The sequence below is a fragment of the Caenorhabditis remanei genome, chromosome V, assembly GCF_010183535.1.
Source record: "Caenorhabditis remanei strain PX506 chromosome V, whole genome shotgun sequence".
Lineage (NCBI taxonomy): Eukaryota > Metazoa > Nematoda > Chromadorea > Rhabditida > Rhabditidae > Caenorhabditis > Caenorhabditis remanei.
In genome coordinates, this window is record NC_071332.1 from 8,006,978 (window position 1) to 8,028,056 (window position 21,079).

Here is a 21,079-nt window from a genome sequence, read left to right on the forward strand (position 1 = left end):
TTTTCCGAGTCAAAAATGGAAGAAACAAGACCAGTTCTGAAATAAAATGAAGATAAAATTGCGTTTGACTGTCGAAATGGAACACTAACAGAAAATATTTAATTTTTGGGTTTTCAGAAAAGATTTATCAGACTACTGTGAATATCAAGAAAAATTGATTTTTGGAATTGTTTGAACTAATTAACATAAGATTTTTTCTGAAAACGTAAAAAAATGAAAAGCTGGCCTGAAATTTCATATTCGAAGTGCTCTTTTTCAAAAATATCTGAAAATCTTTCCCGCAAGTATTTCAATATTTGATTCATACGGGATTTTCATTCAATACTATCAGATCTCAATATTGGAATATATATTATTCAAATTTAAAAATATTTTTCTTAAATCTTAAAATTTTTTCACAACCAGATTCAGAGTTTATAAAAGGAAACAGTATATTCCTGTGGAAAATCTTACATTTCTGTAATTGTTTTCCAAAAAGAACCTTCTGAATACGTCTATTTGAGCCTTCTCATCTCCCCAAAAAGACGCCGAAATCTTAGCCGAAACATGATCTACCGTATCCTCTCTCTATATGAAAACTAATGCAAATGAGATCATTCGAGCGTATGCACATTGTGTCCCATGACTGAAATTAGAATCTTGTTGCCAACAGTGGACGAAATAGATAAGGTGAGTCAAGAAGTGTGCTGGACTGGAAACTTTTTGAGAGCGAATTTTGAAAATGCTTTTTGGGATAATGGAATTTTATGGAGATTTACGAGTAAGTGTTGTAAATTAAATCAAAAAAACTTCTAATTTTATAGAGCCAAATGTTTTTGTGATAATATAATCAACTGATAATATAGAAATTCAAAATTACAATCAATCTACAGTAAGAAATTACAGGAAAAAAGGAAATCTAGACGAACAATGTTATCCCATAACATATGAACACGTTATGAATTCTCTTATCATGTAGGAGCCTCTCAAAAGTGTTATATTCATCTGAATCACCCTAAAACAATGTCTCTCAACCTTAAAATGTGGGAATAATTATATTTGATGATAGGAAGGTTTTACAGCTTAGTAGGTTTTATGGTAGGATTATAAGCCAAGACAAGACGGGAAATGCAGTGAAGAAAATAGCGGAGAAGCTGAACAAAAAATTGACGTCGAATTGTTCTCGGCTCACTTATTCGGGAGAGGTGATCAGTGTGCGACGCGGTCGACGCGTAGCGGCTCTTCTCGCACATGTTCAACTAGTGACGGGAGCCATGTTTCTGGCCGCCTCTGTCCGTCTACTACTGACTGCCCTCATCGCAAGAAAAAGAAGAAGAAAAAAAGAAGAAAGCTGAAGAAGAAGCGCCTTCTTCTTCTTCTTCTTTTTTCCACTCCTTCGTCTCGCTCCTGTGCTTCTGGCTCCTACTCATTTCTACTCCTCCTGCTTCTTTTTTCTTCTTTTTCTTCTCATTCTCTATCTATCTCTCTTTCCCTTTTAGCTTCAAATGTGTGTGTGAAAATGAGCATGCTTTCTCTTTCCTCTCTTTTTTTCATGGACAGCTTCACGCAGCTTCACGTCGAATGCATTTAGACGGCAGGCGAAAAAGGCTTGCACATGCGCTGCCCCCCAGCGGCAGTAGCCTTCAAGCTTACAGAGGAGTAGGAGTAGGAGGAGGAGCACAACTACATAGCGATATGATTCGTGAATTTAGAGTGTACGTATTGTCGAGAGGAAACAGGCGTCGTCCAATTTAATTAGTACTCCTCGATGCGCGTGCGCCGGCGGCGGCACACACACTCTCCTTTTGGGCACCGCCCGTTTTTCCCTTCATGCGCCCTCCCCGGGTTCTCGCGGAGCTTGAGCTTGAGCCGTCGGATTCAAAACAGACGTCGTCGTCGACGACGACGAAGTGAATCGCGCATGCATCAGCAGAGCGGACAATGGAGGAATAGGCCGCCTGGCGTGTATGGAGCATATTGCAACCACTCCTCGGATTTTTTGGGACATACAACAGGGAGTATCTCGAAAAAATGTTGAAATTCACACATAAAATATTTTCAGAAAACTTGTTTTATTTTCAGATTTTCAGGGAATTAAGAATACGATATGGAAGATGGTAGATCATGGCAAAGAGTGAGGTTACAGTAGTCTTCAAGGCGATCCAAATGCAGAAGTGACTCCCGTCGCGGACTTGGATTTCTGGACCGTCGAAAATACAAACAAAGGGAAAAGTTGGGAATTAGTGTCAAAAATAATACGTAATTCTCTATGCAATTTCAAAATGTCTGATAGAATTTTGATGTTTCAAGGAGATGATTGGGAAGAATTTTCAAGAAGTAGCTTAGAACTAAGTCCTTGTTTCAAATGAAGTTTTTGGTAGTTTCTCTAGTTTTCGAGTTGGTTGATTTGACGCTTTCTTGTGGCACACTTTTAAAAATTAGTATTTCAGTAAGTGTCCAATCGAACTCGTTCTCTGAAATGAAGTTCACTCCTGATACTGTTTAAGAATATGAGACATACTCTCCTGCCAACTTGATGTCTGAGTTATCTGTGAATATCTATGTAATTTATTTTTATGTGAAAATGTATTTTCTATGGTTTATTGTTTTAGCAAATAGTACTTCAACTTGATTTCAATTTATTTTCAATTTCAAGAGAGTCTCCAAAATTTAGCATTGAAAATATGCCACGCCCACTTTTCTGCAAGTGCGCTCGAATGAAACGAGGCCGCGGCCGAGGTTCCGATGTGGCCGAATTTCTCCCCGCGAATTTTGTCGATTGACTTGATTTACGAAAAAATATCCCTTTTTTCTGAAAAATTTCAGGCTTAATTGCTGTAATTTAATTGAAAAATTGTAAGATAAAATTAATTTGCCTTCGGTTTTGTATATATTCCTATTCATAAACGATATTATCTTGTAAACGATTGAGAGTAACAAAAAATAGTCCAACAGATTCAAACGCAGAATTTACCTTGTCTTTGTTCCAAAATTGTCTACAATTTTGTAGTTAAATCATATTTAGTGCTAAAATTCTGTTAATTTTCTTAAGAATTTATTTGATTTTCTCAATTTTTCTCGTCATGTCATCATTTAACGAGTGGAACCGGCACATTTGTTGGAATTATGAATTCCTTTTGAAATGTTTGCTTCAAAGTTGTATTCCATTCCATCGTGAACTCACACGTTGAAATCTTTTTTTTTGCTGTGCATTCAATTTTTTGTTCAAATTATTTCTATTCCAGGAAAATGGCGTTGAAGAAGATTGAAGAGTCGAAAAGTGCACCATTCATATTCTACAAAGATCGACTAGGAACTTTTAAAAACTACATATACGACGACTATAGCAACGCGACATGCACGTCAAAAACGGTTTGATTTTAGCTTTTATATCTTTTTCTAAGCTAAATTAATTTAAGCTGGCACGAGCAGGATTTGTGTGGACGGGAGACGAGTCTGCAATGTGCCCGTTCTGTTTAAAGGATCTCAGCTTCGATCCGGATGATGACCCATGGGAGGAGCACAAAAAACGTGGAAGCGAATGTGAATTCGTTCAGCTCGGAAAACTCGACGATTTGAAGTTAACACTTGCTGACTGCATCAGCCTCGCACAAAGTGCTATCATTATGGCTCAATACAAGAAACATGAAAATTCTCTAAAACTGCTAGAACAAAGAACATCTTCCGCAGCTCTCTCCGGCACCGTCACGGAAGCAATGAAACCAGCAAAGCCCTCAACGACAAAATCTCGTCGTGTCAAGCGATCATCATAACTCTTATTCTAACATAAATCTTGTAAATATAATCTGGCTCAAAATTTTCCGATTTCTGACTTGATCTATAGTTCAAGATTCGGCTGATTCTTAATAAACATGTGACTTTAATGTTATTATTCCTTGTTTTATTTAATAATTTTATATTCGTTATTGTCGATTCTGTATCTCAATCGGTTAAATACCATACGATCGCAAATTAAAATGGTTTTGTGTCGACGTCAGTACCTTGAACAATCAATACTGATCGAAATCCGTGTTGCTCGTCTTGGAATTATGAGCTAACCTCTGTTTTCATGACAGAGGTAAAAAATACTTCATTTTCTATTGTGGATTTCGAGCATTATTTAACGTGAAAACTTATTGATTTATCGCAAAACGCATATTCACATACACGCACCTGTCTTCTGTGTGTGAAGACCCTATTGTTCAATTGGACAACGTCTTTTCATTCTTGAATTGATTCTGTTTCTTTTGCAGGACCCAACCAATCGCTCTGCAAAACTATCGATTTTATTGCGTAACACCGGCATTGTATCCCTTTATCGAGAAGTTTTCACAGCTCACCGCAGTTTATAATGTCGATGAAACTCAGAGAGTAAGTTTGGTTAGTAAGTTTCTTGTAAATTATTTAATTTCAGCATTTTGCCAGCTCCTGTGGCCGGAGATGAGGCGGCGTCGCAAATTCGTCGAGATCCATGGTTTGGTGGAAGAGGAGAGGAGTCTTCAAATGCACTTGTTTCAAAAGAACCACCTCCGTATGGAAAGAGAGCTAGTTTTCGGCCGCGAGGTCAAGAGGTGATTGTTCTCGAAAAAAATCAATAATTTATATTTTCCTTTCAGGATTTTGGAGATGGTGGAGCTTTTCCCGAAGTCCATGTCGCTCAATTTCCTTTGGGTTTGGGTCTCGGAGACATGAAAGGAAAGCCAGAAAATACACTTGCATTGCAATACGGAACAGATGGTAAATTGCAACACGATGCGATCGCTCGAATCGGTCATGCCAAGGATAAGATAGTCTACTCTAAGCTGAATGATATGAAAGCAAAAACATGGAATGAAGACGATGATGATATTCAGAAGCCAGATGACGATGCAGTTATCGATGCTACAGAGAAAACGAGATTGGCCTTGGAAAAGATTGTGAACTCTAAAGTAGCATCTGCACTTCCCGTTCGACATGCTGAGAAGCTCGCACCAGCTCAATATATCAGATACACGCCAAGTCAGCAGAATGGAGCTGCTGGGTCACAACAGCGTATCATCAGAATGGTCGAAGAGCAGAAAGATCCGATGGAGCCTCCGAAGTTCAAAATAAATCAAAAGATTCCAAGAGCACCACCATCACCTCCCGCGCCTGTTATGCATTCTCCACCAAGAAAGATGACTACGAAAGATCAGAACGATTGGAAAATTCCTCCTTGTATTTCGAACTGGAAAAATCCAAAAGGATTCACTGTTGGGTTGGACAAAAGATTGGCCGCAGACGGTCGTGGTCTCCAACAGACTCACATCAATGAGAATTTCGCCAAACTCTCTGATGCACTTAATATTGCCGGAAGAAAAGCTCGTGAAGAAGTTGAAACTCGTGCTCAACTTGAAAGACGTGTGGCACAGAACAAGAAGGCTGAACAGGAAGAGAAAATGGCCGAAGCAGCTGCTAAAGCTCGTCAAGAACGATCGGCAATCCGGAGAAAGGATGATGAAGATGACGAACAAGTCAAAGTTCGCGAAGAAATTCGACGAGACCGTATCGATGACATTCGTAAAGAACGCAATATTGCTCGTTCTCGACCCGATAAGGCAGACAAGCTTCGTAAAGAACGCGAGAGAGATATCTCTGAGAAAATTGTGCTCGGATTACCCGACACCAACCAAAAGCGTACCGGTGAACCACAATTCGATCAGAGATTGTTTGATAAGACAAAGGTGGGTTCCAAGATTATCTGGTTTTCGATAAAAAGTTAACGGAATTCTTTTTTCAGGGTCTCGACAGTGGAGCAATGGATGATGACACGTATAATCCATACGATCAAGCCTGGCGTGGAGGAGACAATGTTCAGCAACATGTTTATCGGCCGAGTGAGTTTTTAAAACATCTGAAACATTAGTAGTTCCCTCAGTATCGACGCGTTTCGTTACTTCTGCCATTAATTCAAAACTGCCTCAAAATGCAGTTCGCCCATTTTTATTACCAGGAATTCGAAGCAGTCAGTAGTTGACCAGCTGCATTCTTTTCGTTTTGCGTTATCAACATTACCAAATACAACAAAAATGTAAATATTACTGATGCACCCTACTCTTTCTGTGTCGGTCTTGGTTCAGTTGTCGTTAAAAATAGCACCACAGCGGCGGCGACTCGTATTTGATAAGACTTTAATGGTGCTGACTGCAGCCGCTATGATGAGGATGACGTTATGTAAAAGCACGAATTTCGAAAATTGAAAACATTTGAGCGTTCTTGTCAAAACAGGAAGTATCAAGTGACAATAGGAATAAATATATTTTTGCAGGCAAAAACATCGACAAGGACGTTTATGGCGACGATTTGGACAAGATCATGAGCCAGAAGCGGTTTGTTGCTGACAAAGGATTCTCAGGAGCTGAGGGATCAAGTCGTGGAGCAGGACCTGTTCAGGTTTGTACAAATTGTTTTTCTCTCGTCATCTCGTTCACAATACGGTGACAGAAATAGAGCGGAATTTGGAGAATTCGGGCGCTGGCTCGTTATTGATGAGCGCTAAAAATTAGCTGATAAGAACTACGAATTAAACGAATCATTGATTTGTGTGGTCATTATCGGAAATGGGTCAATCATTTGCGTCATTCCTCGCGAAGCAGAAATATGTGTTTTGGGAGTGGAGAAGGATTCCATGAATTTTTGGTTTTTGAGCTTCACTATTTGTGCGTAATGACTGTCACTAATGCGACATTCAACTTGGAATTATTGTGGACAACGCCGTGCTGATGACGAAAGATATTTCGTTTCGTAAAACAATGCAAAGTGCAATACCTAACTCGTGAACAACTTCTATCGAATATCCAACTTTTGCATTTTGGTTCAACTTTAATAGTTTCACAAAAATGACGGTGTTCAAAAACCTTGTTCTGGATGTTGATCATACAATTTCTGCTTTTACTCCACGTTCGCAGTCACATTTCGAGCTGAACGACCGTTGTCTTATCACCTCCTGAAGATGCCTGTCTACAGAAGACGATGTTTGCGAGCATCTTTCGAAACCAACCACTATCAGTATACTTACGAAATATCACGTCTTATCTCTAAGAAGTTGTCAGTGCTAGGGGGCAGCAGCATGTGATTTGTTCTGAAAATGGAAAATGACGAAGAAACTAGAGAGAACTAGACCGGTGTCAACGAATTGGTTTGTGCGCTTGTATCTATTTTAGGAATTTCGTCTTGATCAGTTGCACGAATTACGAATATTGCGTATAGAAAAACGATTCGGTGATATCTGGGTAGCTTTTCATGGTATGTTAGAAGTTTAGAAGTTTTTTTTTAGAAGTTTTAGAAGTTTTTAGAAGTTTAACTTCATGAATTTTCATTGAGTTACCACGACTTTATTCACATTCTAGATTGACTCTTCAGTTACTGTACGTTTTCAATTGCGTTTACTGTTTTTGCTAACAGAGTTGTTCAATTATAGCATCCTCATCAACTTTTCTAGTTTCTATCAAAGTATATTTTCCGGTCATATTTCAATGCTCGGTCGGAAAGAACCCTAAAACGTTTTCGTCGAAACGGTGTTGATTGTAGACTAACACCTAAATCGAATGATAAGAATTAAGCGGCTAAGACATTAAGCATCCGTGTCGGTTTATAGCATGGTTCAGGCCTCGTTCAAAGGGTAAAACACTCGAATGATCATCACGATGCCGGAAAATACGATTTCGAGTGTTTCGGTTCCGTCACTTTCGTGACAATGACAACTCTACTATATTTGTAGCACAGTTTGCGAAATGTTTCGAATTAGGATTGCATACAAAGTTTCGAAACACCCAGTCAACTCCAGGTTTCCATTTTGAAACTTATCAACGAAATTAGGGTGACAAGGAAACGTCGAGAACTGAAAGTCAGACAAGACGGCGGCCAAGTTGACGTGTGTGCGTGCTGATCGAGTAGTTGCAGAACACGAAAGAGAAATGCTCTAAACTGGACAAAGTCCAGAAGAAGTTCCTCTTCTCCCGAGAATTTTTTCAACGAAATACGTTGAAACTCGAATGTTGTTTGAGAAACGGGAAGGAGAATCGTCGTGTTCCTTGCATGATAAGCCTAGAACTATCCACGTAGTATTATGAAACTGCCAATGTGATGGACTATTTATGTACTATCCATTCGAAATGCTAACAATTTCATAACTTGACATTTAAAAAAACATGCTAAAAATGGTTATGACTACACTCAAAATTTACTCAATAGTGAGTCACGAAATATGAAATGTCAATGTATATGATTCACTGTCAAACTCAATCTTATATTTCCATTTTTCAGTTCGAAAAGGACCAGGACGTCTTCGGATTGTCATCACTCTTCGACAACACCAAGGAGAAGAAGCGAGGAGGAGATGGAGGTGATTCCCGAGACGACTCGAAGAGATCTCGACGCGATTGATTCGATTTCAACTGTTTTATTTTTGTTGTTTTCACCCAAAATTTTTGAAAAAATCTCCGTGATTCCAGTGAAGAAAAAGTTTCACACAATCTTTGTCAATATTAAATTTTATTAATATTTTTCTGTTTAGCAAAACAATAAATTATGTCAGCAAAAAATGAGCAGAATGAGGGCAAAAATTATGGCAGTAAATTTAGTAGGAAGGGAATGGCGAAGAAGAAAGAGAAAGAGATAGAAATTAAGTGGACAGGTTGAATTGATTGTTGAGATGCATAAAACTGATGACAAAGTCTTTTTGGGCGATTTCCTGTTGGAGTGCAAGGACTGCTTGTCGGAGCGTTTTGACTTCTGTCTCCAATTGCTCTTTCTCATCATGAAGACTTTTCACATTTTCAACTTTTTGGCGCATCTGAGCACGGTATTGACGAGCATAAAGACGACGATGACGCTTCTTTTGGCTGTGAGCATCTTGTCCATCGGCAATTTCTTGTTGGGGACGACCACGACGGATTTTTCCAGGAGCGTTTGAGCTTTCGGTGGAAGAGCATCTCTGTAAATATAAATATTCAATTTCAGGTTCTAGAATGAATGTAATCTTATAACTAACCGAGCTAGAAGTGGTTGAAGATTCGAAGTTGGGAATCGGAAGTGGAAGTTCGAATTTCAAAGGGAACATTGTGGTTGGATTGATAGCAATTGGACGATGAATCGATGCTTGTGGAAGCAGCAATTCAGAAGGAAAAGTTGAGGAAATATTCGAAGTATTTTGAATCATTGATGACATTTTCAGATAGGTAGACAACTTGAAAACGAATTGAAATCACTGCCTGATGATGACTCTTTTATACAAGAAAGAGGGGACACCCCCTTCTTCGTCTTATCAGTTCGTTTTTTAGGTTGGTAATAATTTTTAGAAGAAGCACCGCCCTTTTCCTCTCGCCCCTCCCCCGCACTTCATTTCGCCGTTTTTTCCGAAATTTGTGACTTTGTTGTGTGTCGTTTTTATCAGTTAAAGAGCAAGGTCGATCATTATATTTGATGACGTTTTCCGCATTGTTTCCACGAAAAAAATAGAACCCTTTGCCCTCCTGAAAAAGACTTCCGATTGGGGTGCGGTCGTCGTGGAGTTTGATGTCAGAAAAGAAGTGAACGAAAAAAGAAATTAGTAGAGAAGGGAAACGGAAGAGAGGGATTATGGAAACTCAGTTTGCAAACCGTTCTGCTCAAAAAGGGGTCAAAGATGCGTTGAGGAAAAATATAAGCATGAGAAACCATGGAGAAATCTGAGGAAACGAAATGGAAACTACTTTCGTAACTGTTTCATCAAAGACTCGTCATGTTATGCTCCAGAAAGAAAGTTTCATAATTTACACCTTAATTTCAAAATAATATTTGCAGTGTTTTGAGTTAGGTATCAGTTATTTCCTCAGGAGAAGTAAGAGTGTAAGGGTGATTCAACTCTGTTGGAAATTAAAACTTTCTGTAATTCCGGAAAATTTTGGAACGTTAGATTCGCTCATGATAAAGAAATGAAGTCGGATTGTGAGGTGGCATTCAAGAATCAGGAGAACGTAAACATACAATTTCGATTCTGCCTTCCACACACGTGTTAATTTAGGCACGACGTAGTTGCACATCTCCAACGTTTACTGTTCTAAAATAGACAAGTCCTAACAAGTACAGTACCGCTCAAAAGGTTATCAACTTGGACTGTTTTCAGTGGATAATAACTAGGTTTGATAGTGTATTTCGGTGTCACCTGATTGTCCGATAAACTCAATTTTGTATGGTCTAAAAAGAGCAAAAGTAGCACATAATTTTTTCAGTCAACCATTTTTGTAGGGACACTACCTGGAAAGTTACAGATCATCGAAATAATTTCTCCCTGAAATTAACTAAATTTAGTGAAAATTTGCAAAGTTTAGGAGCTTTTTACTTTGGCGTCCTGCAACTTTCAAGGTAGTGTTCCTTAACAAAAAGAAGACAATTTTTACGTTCAGGATTGTTATGATTCTTCTAACATGATGTTAAATTCTCAGAAGTGCAGAAGCCACAAATCAATGAGAAAAAATAATTCTGTCAAACAAGGCACATCTCCAGAGTTGTATTATTTTGCTTTATTTCTTTGATGCCTCAATGAGGAATAGTTTTTCCAAGTTTTCAGAAAACAGTGACTCAGAAGAAAATAGCTTCTGAAACATGACTCACGAGCCAAAAGTTTGCTAATTTTCAATAATTTTTATGACTAAAAACCAATATGCCCTATTCGATCCAATATTTCTTCCCAGAATGACAAAACTCCATGGTTTGCACTTTACCCTATCACACCTAATTCTCTGAATTCCATCCCACCTGCTACTCCATATCTCCTTCCATAATCACATTAATCTCCCGCACAAAATGCCTCTTAAACTGTCCAATCCAATTTCCGTTTGTCGACTAATAATAAACTGTTTGCAAATAGTATCAAAACATTGACTCATCCTCCTACTCGTCCTTTTTTGGTAGCACTGGCACATCATGTCTAACCAAGTACATGTGAAGTATTTGTTGTCGTTCTTTTGCTTGCATAGCGTTTCTCTAGTTGCCAGGTTCCCACATTTACACAGAGAAGAAGTATCTAGTTTCCACTACCACAGTAATCCGAGGTGATTAGGATAATTGAGGTACGATGAGGATTCCATTACGTTTCAGTTCAGATTTTCTTTGTTGAAGTTTTTCATTAGTAAAGAAGATTGTTCACCAAAAGTTTCATCAGAAAGTCTCAGATTTTGAAAAACGATCAACTGGATTTTCCTTTCTCAGAAATACTCACAATCAATGAGTTACATTTTAATGGAAGTTGTGATAAAACAACAGAAACTAAATTCCTGATTCATGATCCAGATTCCCAAATCTATTATTAAATTTACAGTTCAATAAATTATATATCACTATTAAAACGAATCCTCATCACTACAACTTCAGGAGTTTGTTTTATGATTTTCAATCAGAGAGTCAAGATCTTCACCCCAATAATTATTTCCCAACCACAATTTTCTCCAAGGCTCACATGATTCTGAGGTCAACCTGAATCAGTTTTCACAGTGAATCTCATGGAAATTGATAAATGGAATTATGAAAATTCTCCTCAGTTTGAAAGATGACTAGGTTCTTGTTGATGAAAGGCCTTTCTCGTTTTAAAAGTTCCTTCTCCCTTTCTTACTTTTCTAACTCCCTTTCTCCTTTCTTCTTCACCCTTTCTAACTCGAATTACACCTGGATCCATCCATTTCTCAAGATCTGAATGTGTGAAGTACCAAAGATCTTCCATTCTATAGCTAACGTATTCTTCTCCCGTAGACTATTTTGGCCCGAACTTGATCTTGCCTTCTTCTTTTTCGAAAATCACAACGAAAGCCGCACGCACCTTTTCTCATAATGTATTTTTTCGTCTCTTATCAGTTTCGTTCGTTGTTTGACAATAGTCAATTCAATTATTCATCGTGTTTCCGGCGGTGATCACACTACTATCTTTTATTCTGCTCTCACAAATAAAGAGATGCACACAGACGAGAACCAAAAAAGACTCGGCATCAAAAACAGATTGGCGCCGAGCGCCAGACTTACAAAATCGGAAACGAAAGTAACTGATAACAGGGCGAGAGTTGAGTCATTGAGATAATCAGCAGGGGTGTCCAAAATATAATTGAGTGGGTGAATAAGTGACTGTCTTGTAAATTGAGTCTGTAATGAAGCACTGTGCAAATACAATTCATTGGGGGTTTAGAATTTTCTCTTCACTGCTCCCCGTCAATCTCATTCCATTTCAATTTATGCTTTTATCTATTCTCTTTTCTCCTTTTATTGTTTTCTAAAAGAAGAGGAAGTCTCTGCTCACTAAAATCTCCTAAAAACCAATTTCGATGTACCACAGAATTTGAAGTGGATGATGATGTGCCGGAGCAATATGTTGTATGTCACGCCATTGTTTGAAAACGTTGGAAAAAGAGGGCGGACGCTCTCACGTAATTAGCATTTAGTTCAAGAGCTCCTTTCAACACAAAAGCTATGATGATGATGGGAATGGAGAAGGAAATGACGAGTAGTATGGAAAAAAGAACGAGAGACTATTACCTCTCTCTCTCTCTCTGCAAATAGAAATCATAATTCAGTTCTATAAAGAACCGTATTTTATAACTGTACATGATAAATTTTCATAAAGTTCAAGTTCAAATGCTTTCCCTGAGTGGCGTCACTTTTATTTGCATTCGTTTTTCCTAGTAACTGATTTTTATCACAGTGAAACTATAAACATTCGACTTCCTAATCAAGTGAAATCAAGTTAGGAATGAGCAACTTTCAGATAGAAAGGGGCAGGGGAAGTATGATGATGGGGTGGAATAAAAGTAGAAGAAAACGTATTTGTTTTGAGTTTTCAGGTGTCATGATTTTCAGATCGAATGATTAAAAAATAATCAGATTGATTCAGCATCAGATATTTGTAGGTACCGATCGATAAGAGAGAGAGAGAAGCACAATTTTTCCGAATGAGATGAACCGAATTTTGGGACCTAAGGGTTCTCAAGATTACAAGTGTCTTCGGCCACAAAATGGGATCGTTGAGAGAAACCCAGTTCTGATTGAGAAGTACAGTTCTAGTTCGGTAAAGCAGTAAGTAAGTATTCGTGATCTGTTAACTTCTAACTTACTATTATAAAACCCCTTCACATGTTTTCTGATCCCTTTAAAAATCAACTCCTCCATGTTCCCATCCATATTCTCCTCACTCACCTGTCATTTTTAACACTTCCTTTTATGTCTTTTATCCGGTTCCCCAGAAGCAAACCGACTCTTTTTAGTCATAATACATCTAAAAGAATGTAAAAAGGATATCCGGTGAGCGGTTTCCCACCTGACACCCCAGTGAGAAAACGGCATCTGGAATAGGGTACGGTATCGAGGAGGAATAAACTGTCATGAACTGAAACATATGCTCCCTGAATAATAAAAACCATATTCTCCTACTGGAGTTTCTCGATTGGAACTTCTCCATCTCGACCCCATTCCTGACTTCCTGTCTATTCATCTCTGATTATTCTAGTGCATTTGTCGTTATGGATGTCAAGAATAACTCGCCTTTTTCTTTTGTCTCTTCTCCTTCTTGCGGTCTTCTATTCCTTTTCTGTCATACGTTGTCAAGTACCTTCACCGTCAGTGTACTGTATTCGTTCCACTTCTTTCTTTTTTGCAGATGGCCTCCAGGTCCTCTTCTGTGTGAAAAGCGGAACCACCTGTCCCGGGAGCACTTCAACAAAAACTCTGACGTAATCATGAATTGACGGTGACAAAGCTCTGACGTTGAGATTTCCACTTAACGGAAATGCCTGCTCGACGCCGCCAAAAGATTACTGTCACAGGCGGATTTGTCGTATTCCATTGCGTTCTACAGTAACCTGTCTCTCCTGTTTTCTCTGATTTATTGTTTCCCAGACACAAATCAACACTGTTCATGATTAAAGTGTTTGCTTGTTCATTCACGCCTTGAGCTTTTCGCGCATTGATAACAGACATAAGCGGTTTCTTTTGACACGGACATGGTCTACCGCCAGTGTTTGTAAGAAAAGGAAAAGAGTTCCGACCGAATATCAGGTTTCACATGACCACAGAGCCGTTAACTCCACGCTAATTCTCTTGTTTGTGTTTTTAGTTATACCCTAGCTGAAAGCAGATCAGAAAAGTTTCTATCATGGTTTTTTCTCAGCTCAATTTTTCGTTTTCTCATTCAACATTATCCAACAGCAATATCTTCGAATGGTGCAACCATGTCAACTTGCCTACCAAAACATTAATATTTGTTTCTAGACGAATGACACCAGAAACAAGTAGTCATTAATCATGCTGGAGGTATCGTTACGTAATTAGGTGGTAAACATTGGTGACCAGGTTAAATCAAGTAATTTGAACTGGTAAAGTAGTAGTTAGAAGGGTGATTTTGGGATTTAGTACGATGAAAATTTTTAGAAAACTTCCAAGGAAGTTATTTCATTTGATTGGAGTACTGTAACGTTCCTTTTTTGTGTTCGTGCTAGAAAACCTATGAACTTATGGAAATCTAGAGACTAAAGATCCTGGAAACTTGGCACTTCCGGTTTCCAATAGTTCAAATTCTGTTTCTCCTAGCACATTATCCTTTTAGTGAAATAGATCATCATGCTTTCATTATCCTTCTTCCATTTTTCAGTTCTCTTCTCCTTACCGGACCCCTCATTCCTAACGGATCTACATATTTTCCGTCTTCCCATCACCCGACATCCGTTTCCCTTGTACTATATCTGATCCCTTCTAGTCACACTTGTCAAAGTCAAACCATTCGCCACCTTTGTTCCCACAAATCTTCAAAACTACCGCATTTTTCCCAGAGGAAAACTTTGTTCTGAACAAAGAAAAGAGATTTAGTGAGAATGGACCCGGATAAATTCCCTTTGCGGTAAACGGAAGACACCGATCTAGACTATTTGTCTACGAGATTAATCTAAAATAACATAGCTAAGGACGGGGTGCCTCCGCCAAGTTGAGCATTTCCGCAGGCACATCAATCTGATCAATTAAATTGGTTTGTTCCGGTGGCGGTCTCTTTCAGGTCCCGTTATCTCTGTTTCTCTTCTCTTCTGAACAGGTAGATGATGATTATAAATCAAAATTCAGTGGGTACAGTATTCAACGAGTTGGAACATTCGAACATAGTACATATGCTAATTTTAATCCAGCAGACTAGGAGAATGACGACAGCAATGAATGTGAATGAAGGTCCCTTCTGAATGGAATGAATGGTCCATTGATCTGGGTCACCTGGTCTCCCGGGAACATGTGGAAAGAAGGTAACATTATGACAGACGGTTCACACCTTTTTCAGAATATTGATACTTGTAAACGACAGAAGGTTTGACACATATCAATTGAGTGTGATGAGGAACATGGGTAGGAGAAAAAGCCAACATTCAGGAGTTCAGCGACTTCACCCAGTTTGGATACTGTAGCTTACGAAGTCTGGGAACTTACAGTAACCATAAACACATGAGAATTCAGCAAACTACAAACAGACATTCCAAAATTTTTTGACTTTTCCCTTCCTCCGTGCTTTTCGTAAATCGTTTTATCCCATTAGGCATGTGAACCACTTCAAAAATCCTCCCTCGCCTTCTCGCTTACACAAACTGCTCACATCCTCACCTATTCCTCTGGCTAGAGAAATAGAGCTGAGCCACCGTAACCAGTAACACAAACACTTGAACAAAACGACGATTTCCTCTTCCTCTATGCATATCATGAGTCTCTTTTTCTCTCTATTTCTAACAATGATCGATGTGCCGAAAGGTAATGAGAACTGAAACTCGATACATATGCTTTCCATTATGACATAATGATAGATTCAAGTGTATCAAAAAAGAATAAATAGCAGAGAAGAGAGGTTATGCAAATTATGATACAGGTAGCCCACATTCTGGCTCCCAAATCCAAGCGTCAGATTGTTGCCTGTGCTCAATTATGATCGATTGAAGGTTAAAGTCAGGGCGAGGATTTGTAAGAAGTGATGGATGGTTAGAGGTGTTGACATACAATTCCATTATAAAATATATCCACCCCCATCTGGGTTTAGTATCAAAGCCAGAGCCTTTGATCAGAATGAAGCTCAATTACAATGGCCACATATTGATCTACTAATGTGTTTTGTCGGGTGCTCATCCCTCTGATGTTTGAGTGCTCTTCCTCTTGTTTTTTGTGTTTTATCTTCTTGTAACTAGGTATAATGCTCGGGTCATCACGGGGAAGGGGACTCACTTTGTCTATTAAACGACTCGACTCTTTTATGGTGCCGCTGACGGAAGGACGTCGCACTTATCATAGAAATGAATAAATGAATAGAGAAGGCATAACCGTCTGGCAATATGTTTTTGGTGCTCTCTTTTCTTCTAATTGCCTGTGATTTCATAAACGGTCCCTCCTTCTGGAAAAAGGTTTCTTAGAGGCAGCCGACTTATTTCTGTTTATGGGTAAATGTGGTGTGAAGTGTTGGTCATCGGCGATTGAGAACGCTGTCTTCATCCTGAAAAGAGCAAAAAGAAAAGCACTTGACAGTGCTCCGCACCATTTACAGTTCTGTGTGTGCAAAAGTGAGGAGGACGGTTATGGGTTACGGTATCTAGTCACGCACAAGTATGTCCAGAAAAGAACAAATAGAGCACCCTGGCACCGACATTGACACCGAGTTAAAGAGTTCCTCATTCTTCGGAATAACTTCCTGAATGATTCCGAAAGTTATGTAATTATTGAATACTCAGATTATTTGGATAAGGATCTCCAGTCTTATCAAAACTATTACTAGCATTCTAGCATGATTTGATTTTCAGAAATCCATAGTAATCTGTCTCCACCATCAGAAGACATTTACATTCTTGTTTGCAATAAAAATCTAACTAATTTCTTAGCCAATACCAATTTATTAGACACCTCCCTTCTTCTCCTTCTCCTTCATTATACTCACACCTTTTTGTTATTTTGTCTATTACGGTAACCTCTGATGACCCCGTAATTGGTCGCTTCGTCGGCAGATCCTTTCTACTCATAGCAACACAAATCATATAATTACAGGGAGAGACCACGGAAGGAATAGAAAAGTCACGGTACGTATCCTTCTTATATTCTCGCCCTCTGGGAGCTTTGTATATACAGGTGGTTACGCAACACATGCCTGTCTGTCATCAAACTATGGATTATCCGGCTGTGCATACCAGAGGTGTGAAATGATGACAGACTGGAAGCAAGGGGTAATGGCAAAACAGGATTAAGACCGGATGCTCATTAATTTGAGATGGGTATCAAGAGTCAAGATGTTCCCAAATCTTGTAGGAAGCCTTTTGGGCTGAAGATTCCAGACTACCTAGACCAGCGAAACATCCTGTGACAGTGATTCATAGCACAACGTCTTCTGCTGCCTGAAGTCTTCATTTCTTCCTTTTCTTTCTTCCCTCACTCTCCGATGATGTCGACGTCTTGTTCAAGTACCTCCACTCAGTTTTCTACAAAACAATATACTACGCCTTTTTCTTTTCAATACAACATGCGCCTCTTCATGTTCATCACCATTCATCGAGTGAATAGAATGAAAAAGAATGGCACGTCTTCTGAGTGATGATTACGGTAAAAATGGGTGTATGTCTATTTATGCTTATCTAAAAAAGATTTATTCTGAGATTCAGAAAAATTGAAAAAATGTATAGAATTGAAAAGATTACAGGAAAGAAATATCGGAAAGTTGAGACAGGAACAACGTACATAAATACATACCAGTTTGAAATTTGGATTTTTGGAAGAGGGAAGAGAAGGTGAAATCGAAGAAGCTCATAGGGAAAAGTATAAAGAAAGAGAACATTGTCAAGAGATTTTGAAATTAATGAGAGAAAAATTTAAGTTGAGCAAATTTCTAGATGAATTACAGAGTCTGGAATCCAATATTATAATTAGCTTGTTGGTATGGAGTGGATTGAGCTGGATAGAAGAATGCTTGCGACATGTAGTTGGAGGGATACATCTGAAAAAGAAAAGGATTAGTATTTTATGATCTACTGTCTATCAGAGCGAGATTGCGTTCGCTTTGAGAGTGGAAAAGGACAGCTGCAGTCACAGAAATAGAAGAAGTGGGTCCTTCAAAAATCATTGGTGCATCTGCTTCTGTCTCCACCCTTTCCCAGGTGATGACACCATCAAACGGAACAAATTGAATTAGGAGAATAGAGAGAGACAGTCACAAGTGTGTGATCCGATCCTATGGTAATCCTATAGGATTATTGTCTCTCTTTTCAATCTCATTTAGTGAAGAGTCCAGCTGATTTGAAAATAAAAAGAAACGAACCTGATATGGGAATTGTTGAGGAGTTATATCCGGGATGCAAGTGGTATCGGCAAGAGCTGATGCTCCCATGGACGGAGGAGGCTTCCTATCATCATCATCTTCCTTCTTGATGTTTGGAGAACTTCCGAGTGATCCACTGCTGTCATTGTCTCTTTCGGAATCACTGTCCCCAGGTCGATAGCATCCTCCGTCCATCTTCTTCTCTTTTTCTTGTCTTTTATGCTTGTACCGTTGATTTTGAAACCAGATTTTCACCTGAATACGGCAAGAATTAGGAATTAGAAACATCACGGAAACAAGGCGACGACTGATTAGCTCCAATCAAAATGTACGAACCTGCGTCGGCGTCAACCCAATTGTCTTCGCAAGGGCTTCTCTATCGGCTGCACTCAAATACTTGCTGGATCCGAACTTGTGCTCCAGATGGTTTACTTGTTGAGGAGAGAATAGAACTCTTCGTTTTCTCCTCCCTCCCATTGAGGACATCATCACATTCTGTGACGCTGTGAGTCCAAAACTGAGATGATTGGTCGTTCCTCCAAAGCGATTCACTGAAAAAAGTAATTGATTCTTCACTCGTTATTTGCAATTTATAGGAACAATAAAATCCGCGAGATTTTGCCATCGAAAATGGAAGACTCGGAAGTCGTCAATTTCCGTAGTCCCTTACAAAAACAATAGGAAAAGTACACATGCGCACGTGTCGTCGAATGTATGCTAACACTTGTCTCAACGACGATACAAAAATGGCACCATAGCCAAACTATTGACCAAATATGGTCCGTTTACCAGTCAATTGACTATTGGACTCCCCGTGGCGCAGTGACTAAACAAATTGCTTGGAACCTTAGCAAGGGGTTGTCAGTAACTATGGACTCTAGAAGTACATTGCCCTATGAGTAGACCAAATTCTCAATTAGTCGAACAAAATTCACAGATTTTTTTGCTACAAAAATGATTGACCTTCTAATAAATGTTTAGAACTAGTTGTGTCACATGTTCATCTTTCTTACAGTACCTCCTAGTTTCATTATGCCTTTCCTCGACCTCCATGTGCCTTTTCCTTATTCTTAGACACCACGCAATTTCTCACGGTTTCAAGTAGGTGTTGTAGATTACTGATGTTACGTCACTTCCGACGCAACTTTTAAAATGTCCCCTACTATCACCTTCGAATATTAGTGGTAGTTGTTTGTTGTATAACAAAGAAAAATAAGGAAAAACGCGTAGTTAGTTGGTTGGCAAACTTGTTCATTGCCAAATTCATGTGTGTGTGGGTACTGTAGGACGAGTTTGGTTTTTTGGAAGACAAACATTTAGCACCGGTAGAGGAAGAGAGAGTAAGGGATTATATATGTTTTGCAGGAAAGAGATCTAAGCGAAAGGGAAAAGCTGTGTGGGAAAAAATGGAATATTTGACTCAGAGGAGAAGAAAAAAGTCTAGACGCTACGGTAGCTCTGGTTTGTGCAATTATATCGCGCACGCTTGGTATATATATATATGTTATATAATAATAAGAATAATAATGAGAATCTAAATAATAAGGAATTGAAATAAACCAATGAAGAATCTAGACGTGATGTGTGAAGAATAATTGTTGCGAAAAAAGGCGAAGCGCGTAACTCTTCCTATTGAAACGGCCGGGTTATAATTATTGGAGGAACGGGAAAGTGAGAAGAAAAGGAAGAAGAAGTCGAGAAAGAAAAAACTCACAATTGGCTAGATGGGAATGCGTTGCCATCTGGTATGGAGCGGTTGTGTAAGCAGCGTTTGGCGTGTAGCTGAAAAAATAGAATAATTGAATGAAGGTAATTGTGGAATCTATGAAGTAAAGTCTTCTAGAAGACCAGGAAATGGTGATCTATATTCAGATAAAAAAATAAAACATACGCAGAAAAATCATTGGAGTATCCCTGAGGTGTCTGGAACTGGAAGTATGGCATGTGGGCAGCTGTGGATGGTGGCGTTGTTATGGATAGGGTTGTGAACCCTTCTGAAGTCGGGGTCACTGAATCGGTAGCTGAGGTGGATGAGCTGGATGAACCAGATGACATACTAAAATAAAGAATGATTACAGATGAGATAGTGAAAAAGAAGAAGAAGGAATGCGATAGAAGTGAAAGGATAATATGACTCACCATGACTTTTCAAGTTAACTGTTGTTGAGTAGTTAGGATTCGGTTTGAGATATTTCAGAGGGGAAGACATTTTTGGAACAGAGACAGAAACTAATGCTCTGGTGCCTCGATTGGGCGCAAAATGTGAAGGATGGGGTGTGAAGGGGAGGATGGAAGTGGCGTCCGTCCCGAAAACTACTCAAAACTCACTTAAGTTAAAAACTTGAAAAGTCATGGAGAGGACCGGGGGCCCAAAGTGGCCCTTCAAGTAAACCGAGAGAATCTCTTAGAGCTCATTTACCTCTTATATGAGTGCTTGTGGAGGATCGTTCCCCCCGTGTGCGTGTCTCCCATGCGTATTCAGCCCAGCCTCTCGCTTTGCTTACGACTGGACCCGCCCACTCTACAGACGATTGGGCGAGAAGGTGGCCGGGGCGGAGACTAAGACAAATAGGGGATCGAGGTATCGAAGAAGGGGAAAGGGTAGTATGGGAAGCAGCAAAAAAGGGAAGAAACCACTTGAAAACCTAATTGCCAATTTCAATTTGGTGACGGAAACCCCCGAAAACTGAAATTCAGAAATGAAATTGAGAAGCCGAATCTTGAGATGACTGAATTCAGTTAGCAGTAGAAGAAGGAGGAAGAATCGTCATGTGACTTTGAATGTGATTCTGATTCCAAATTGCC

General features: G+C 39.2%; 4 protein-coding genes across 4 annotated transcripts; 2 read left to right on the top strand and 2 right to left on the bottom strand.

The window, feature by feature from the left end:
* Positions 1-3,228: 3,228 nt before the first annotated feature.
* GCK72_018078 (uncharacterized protein) lies at positions 3,229-3,752 on the top strand (the record flags this gene model as incomplete). Its single annotated transcript, XM_003114443.2, has 2 exons — positions 3,229-3,351; positions 3,399-3,752. 2 exons carry the CDS (start codon positions 3,229-3,231, stop codon positions 3,750-3,752), a joined length of 477 nt encoding a protein of 158 aa, XP_003114491.2.
* A 578-nt stretch (positions 3,753-4,330) lies between these two features.
* On the top strand, positions 4,331-8,382 carry GCK72_018079 (uncharacterized protein; the record flags this gene model as incomplete). Its single annotated transcript, XM_003113946.2, has 6 exons — positions 4,331-4,350; positions 4,394-4,550; positions 4,596-5,681; positions 5,738-5,834; positions 6,266-6,390; positions 8,263-8,382. The coding sequence occupies 6 exons, from the start codon at positions 4,331-4,333 to the stop codon at positions 8,380-8,382; spliced, it is 1,605 nt and encodes a 534-aa protein (XP_003113994.1).
* Positions 8,383-8,620: 238 nt separating this feature from the next.
* Positions 8,621-9,166, bottom strand: GCK72_018080 (uncharacterized protein; the record flags this gene model as incomplete). The annotated part of the gene is made up of 2 exons (XM_053732380.1): positions 8,621-8,932; positions 8,990-9,166. The coding sequence occupies 2 exons, from the start codon at positions 9,164-9,166 to the stop codon at positions 8,621-8,623; spliced, it is 489 nt and encodes a 162-aa protein (XP_053581293.1).
* An 8,688-nt stretch (positions 9,167-17,854) lies between these two features.
* GCK72_018081 (uncharacterized protein) lies at positions 17,855-20,329 on the bottom strand (the record flags this gene model as incomplete). The annotated part of the gene is made up of 5 exons (XM_003113957.2): positions 17,855-17,953; positions 18,275-18,529; positions 18,611-18,825; positions 19,989-20,056; positions 20,166-20,329. The coding sequence occupies 5 exons, from the start codon at positions 20,327-20,329 to the stop codon at positions 17,855-17,857; spliced, it is 801 nt and encodes a 266-aa protein (XP_003114005.2).
* Between the last annotated feature and the right edge of the window lie 750 nt (positions 20,330-21,079).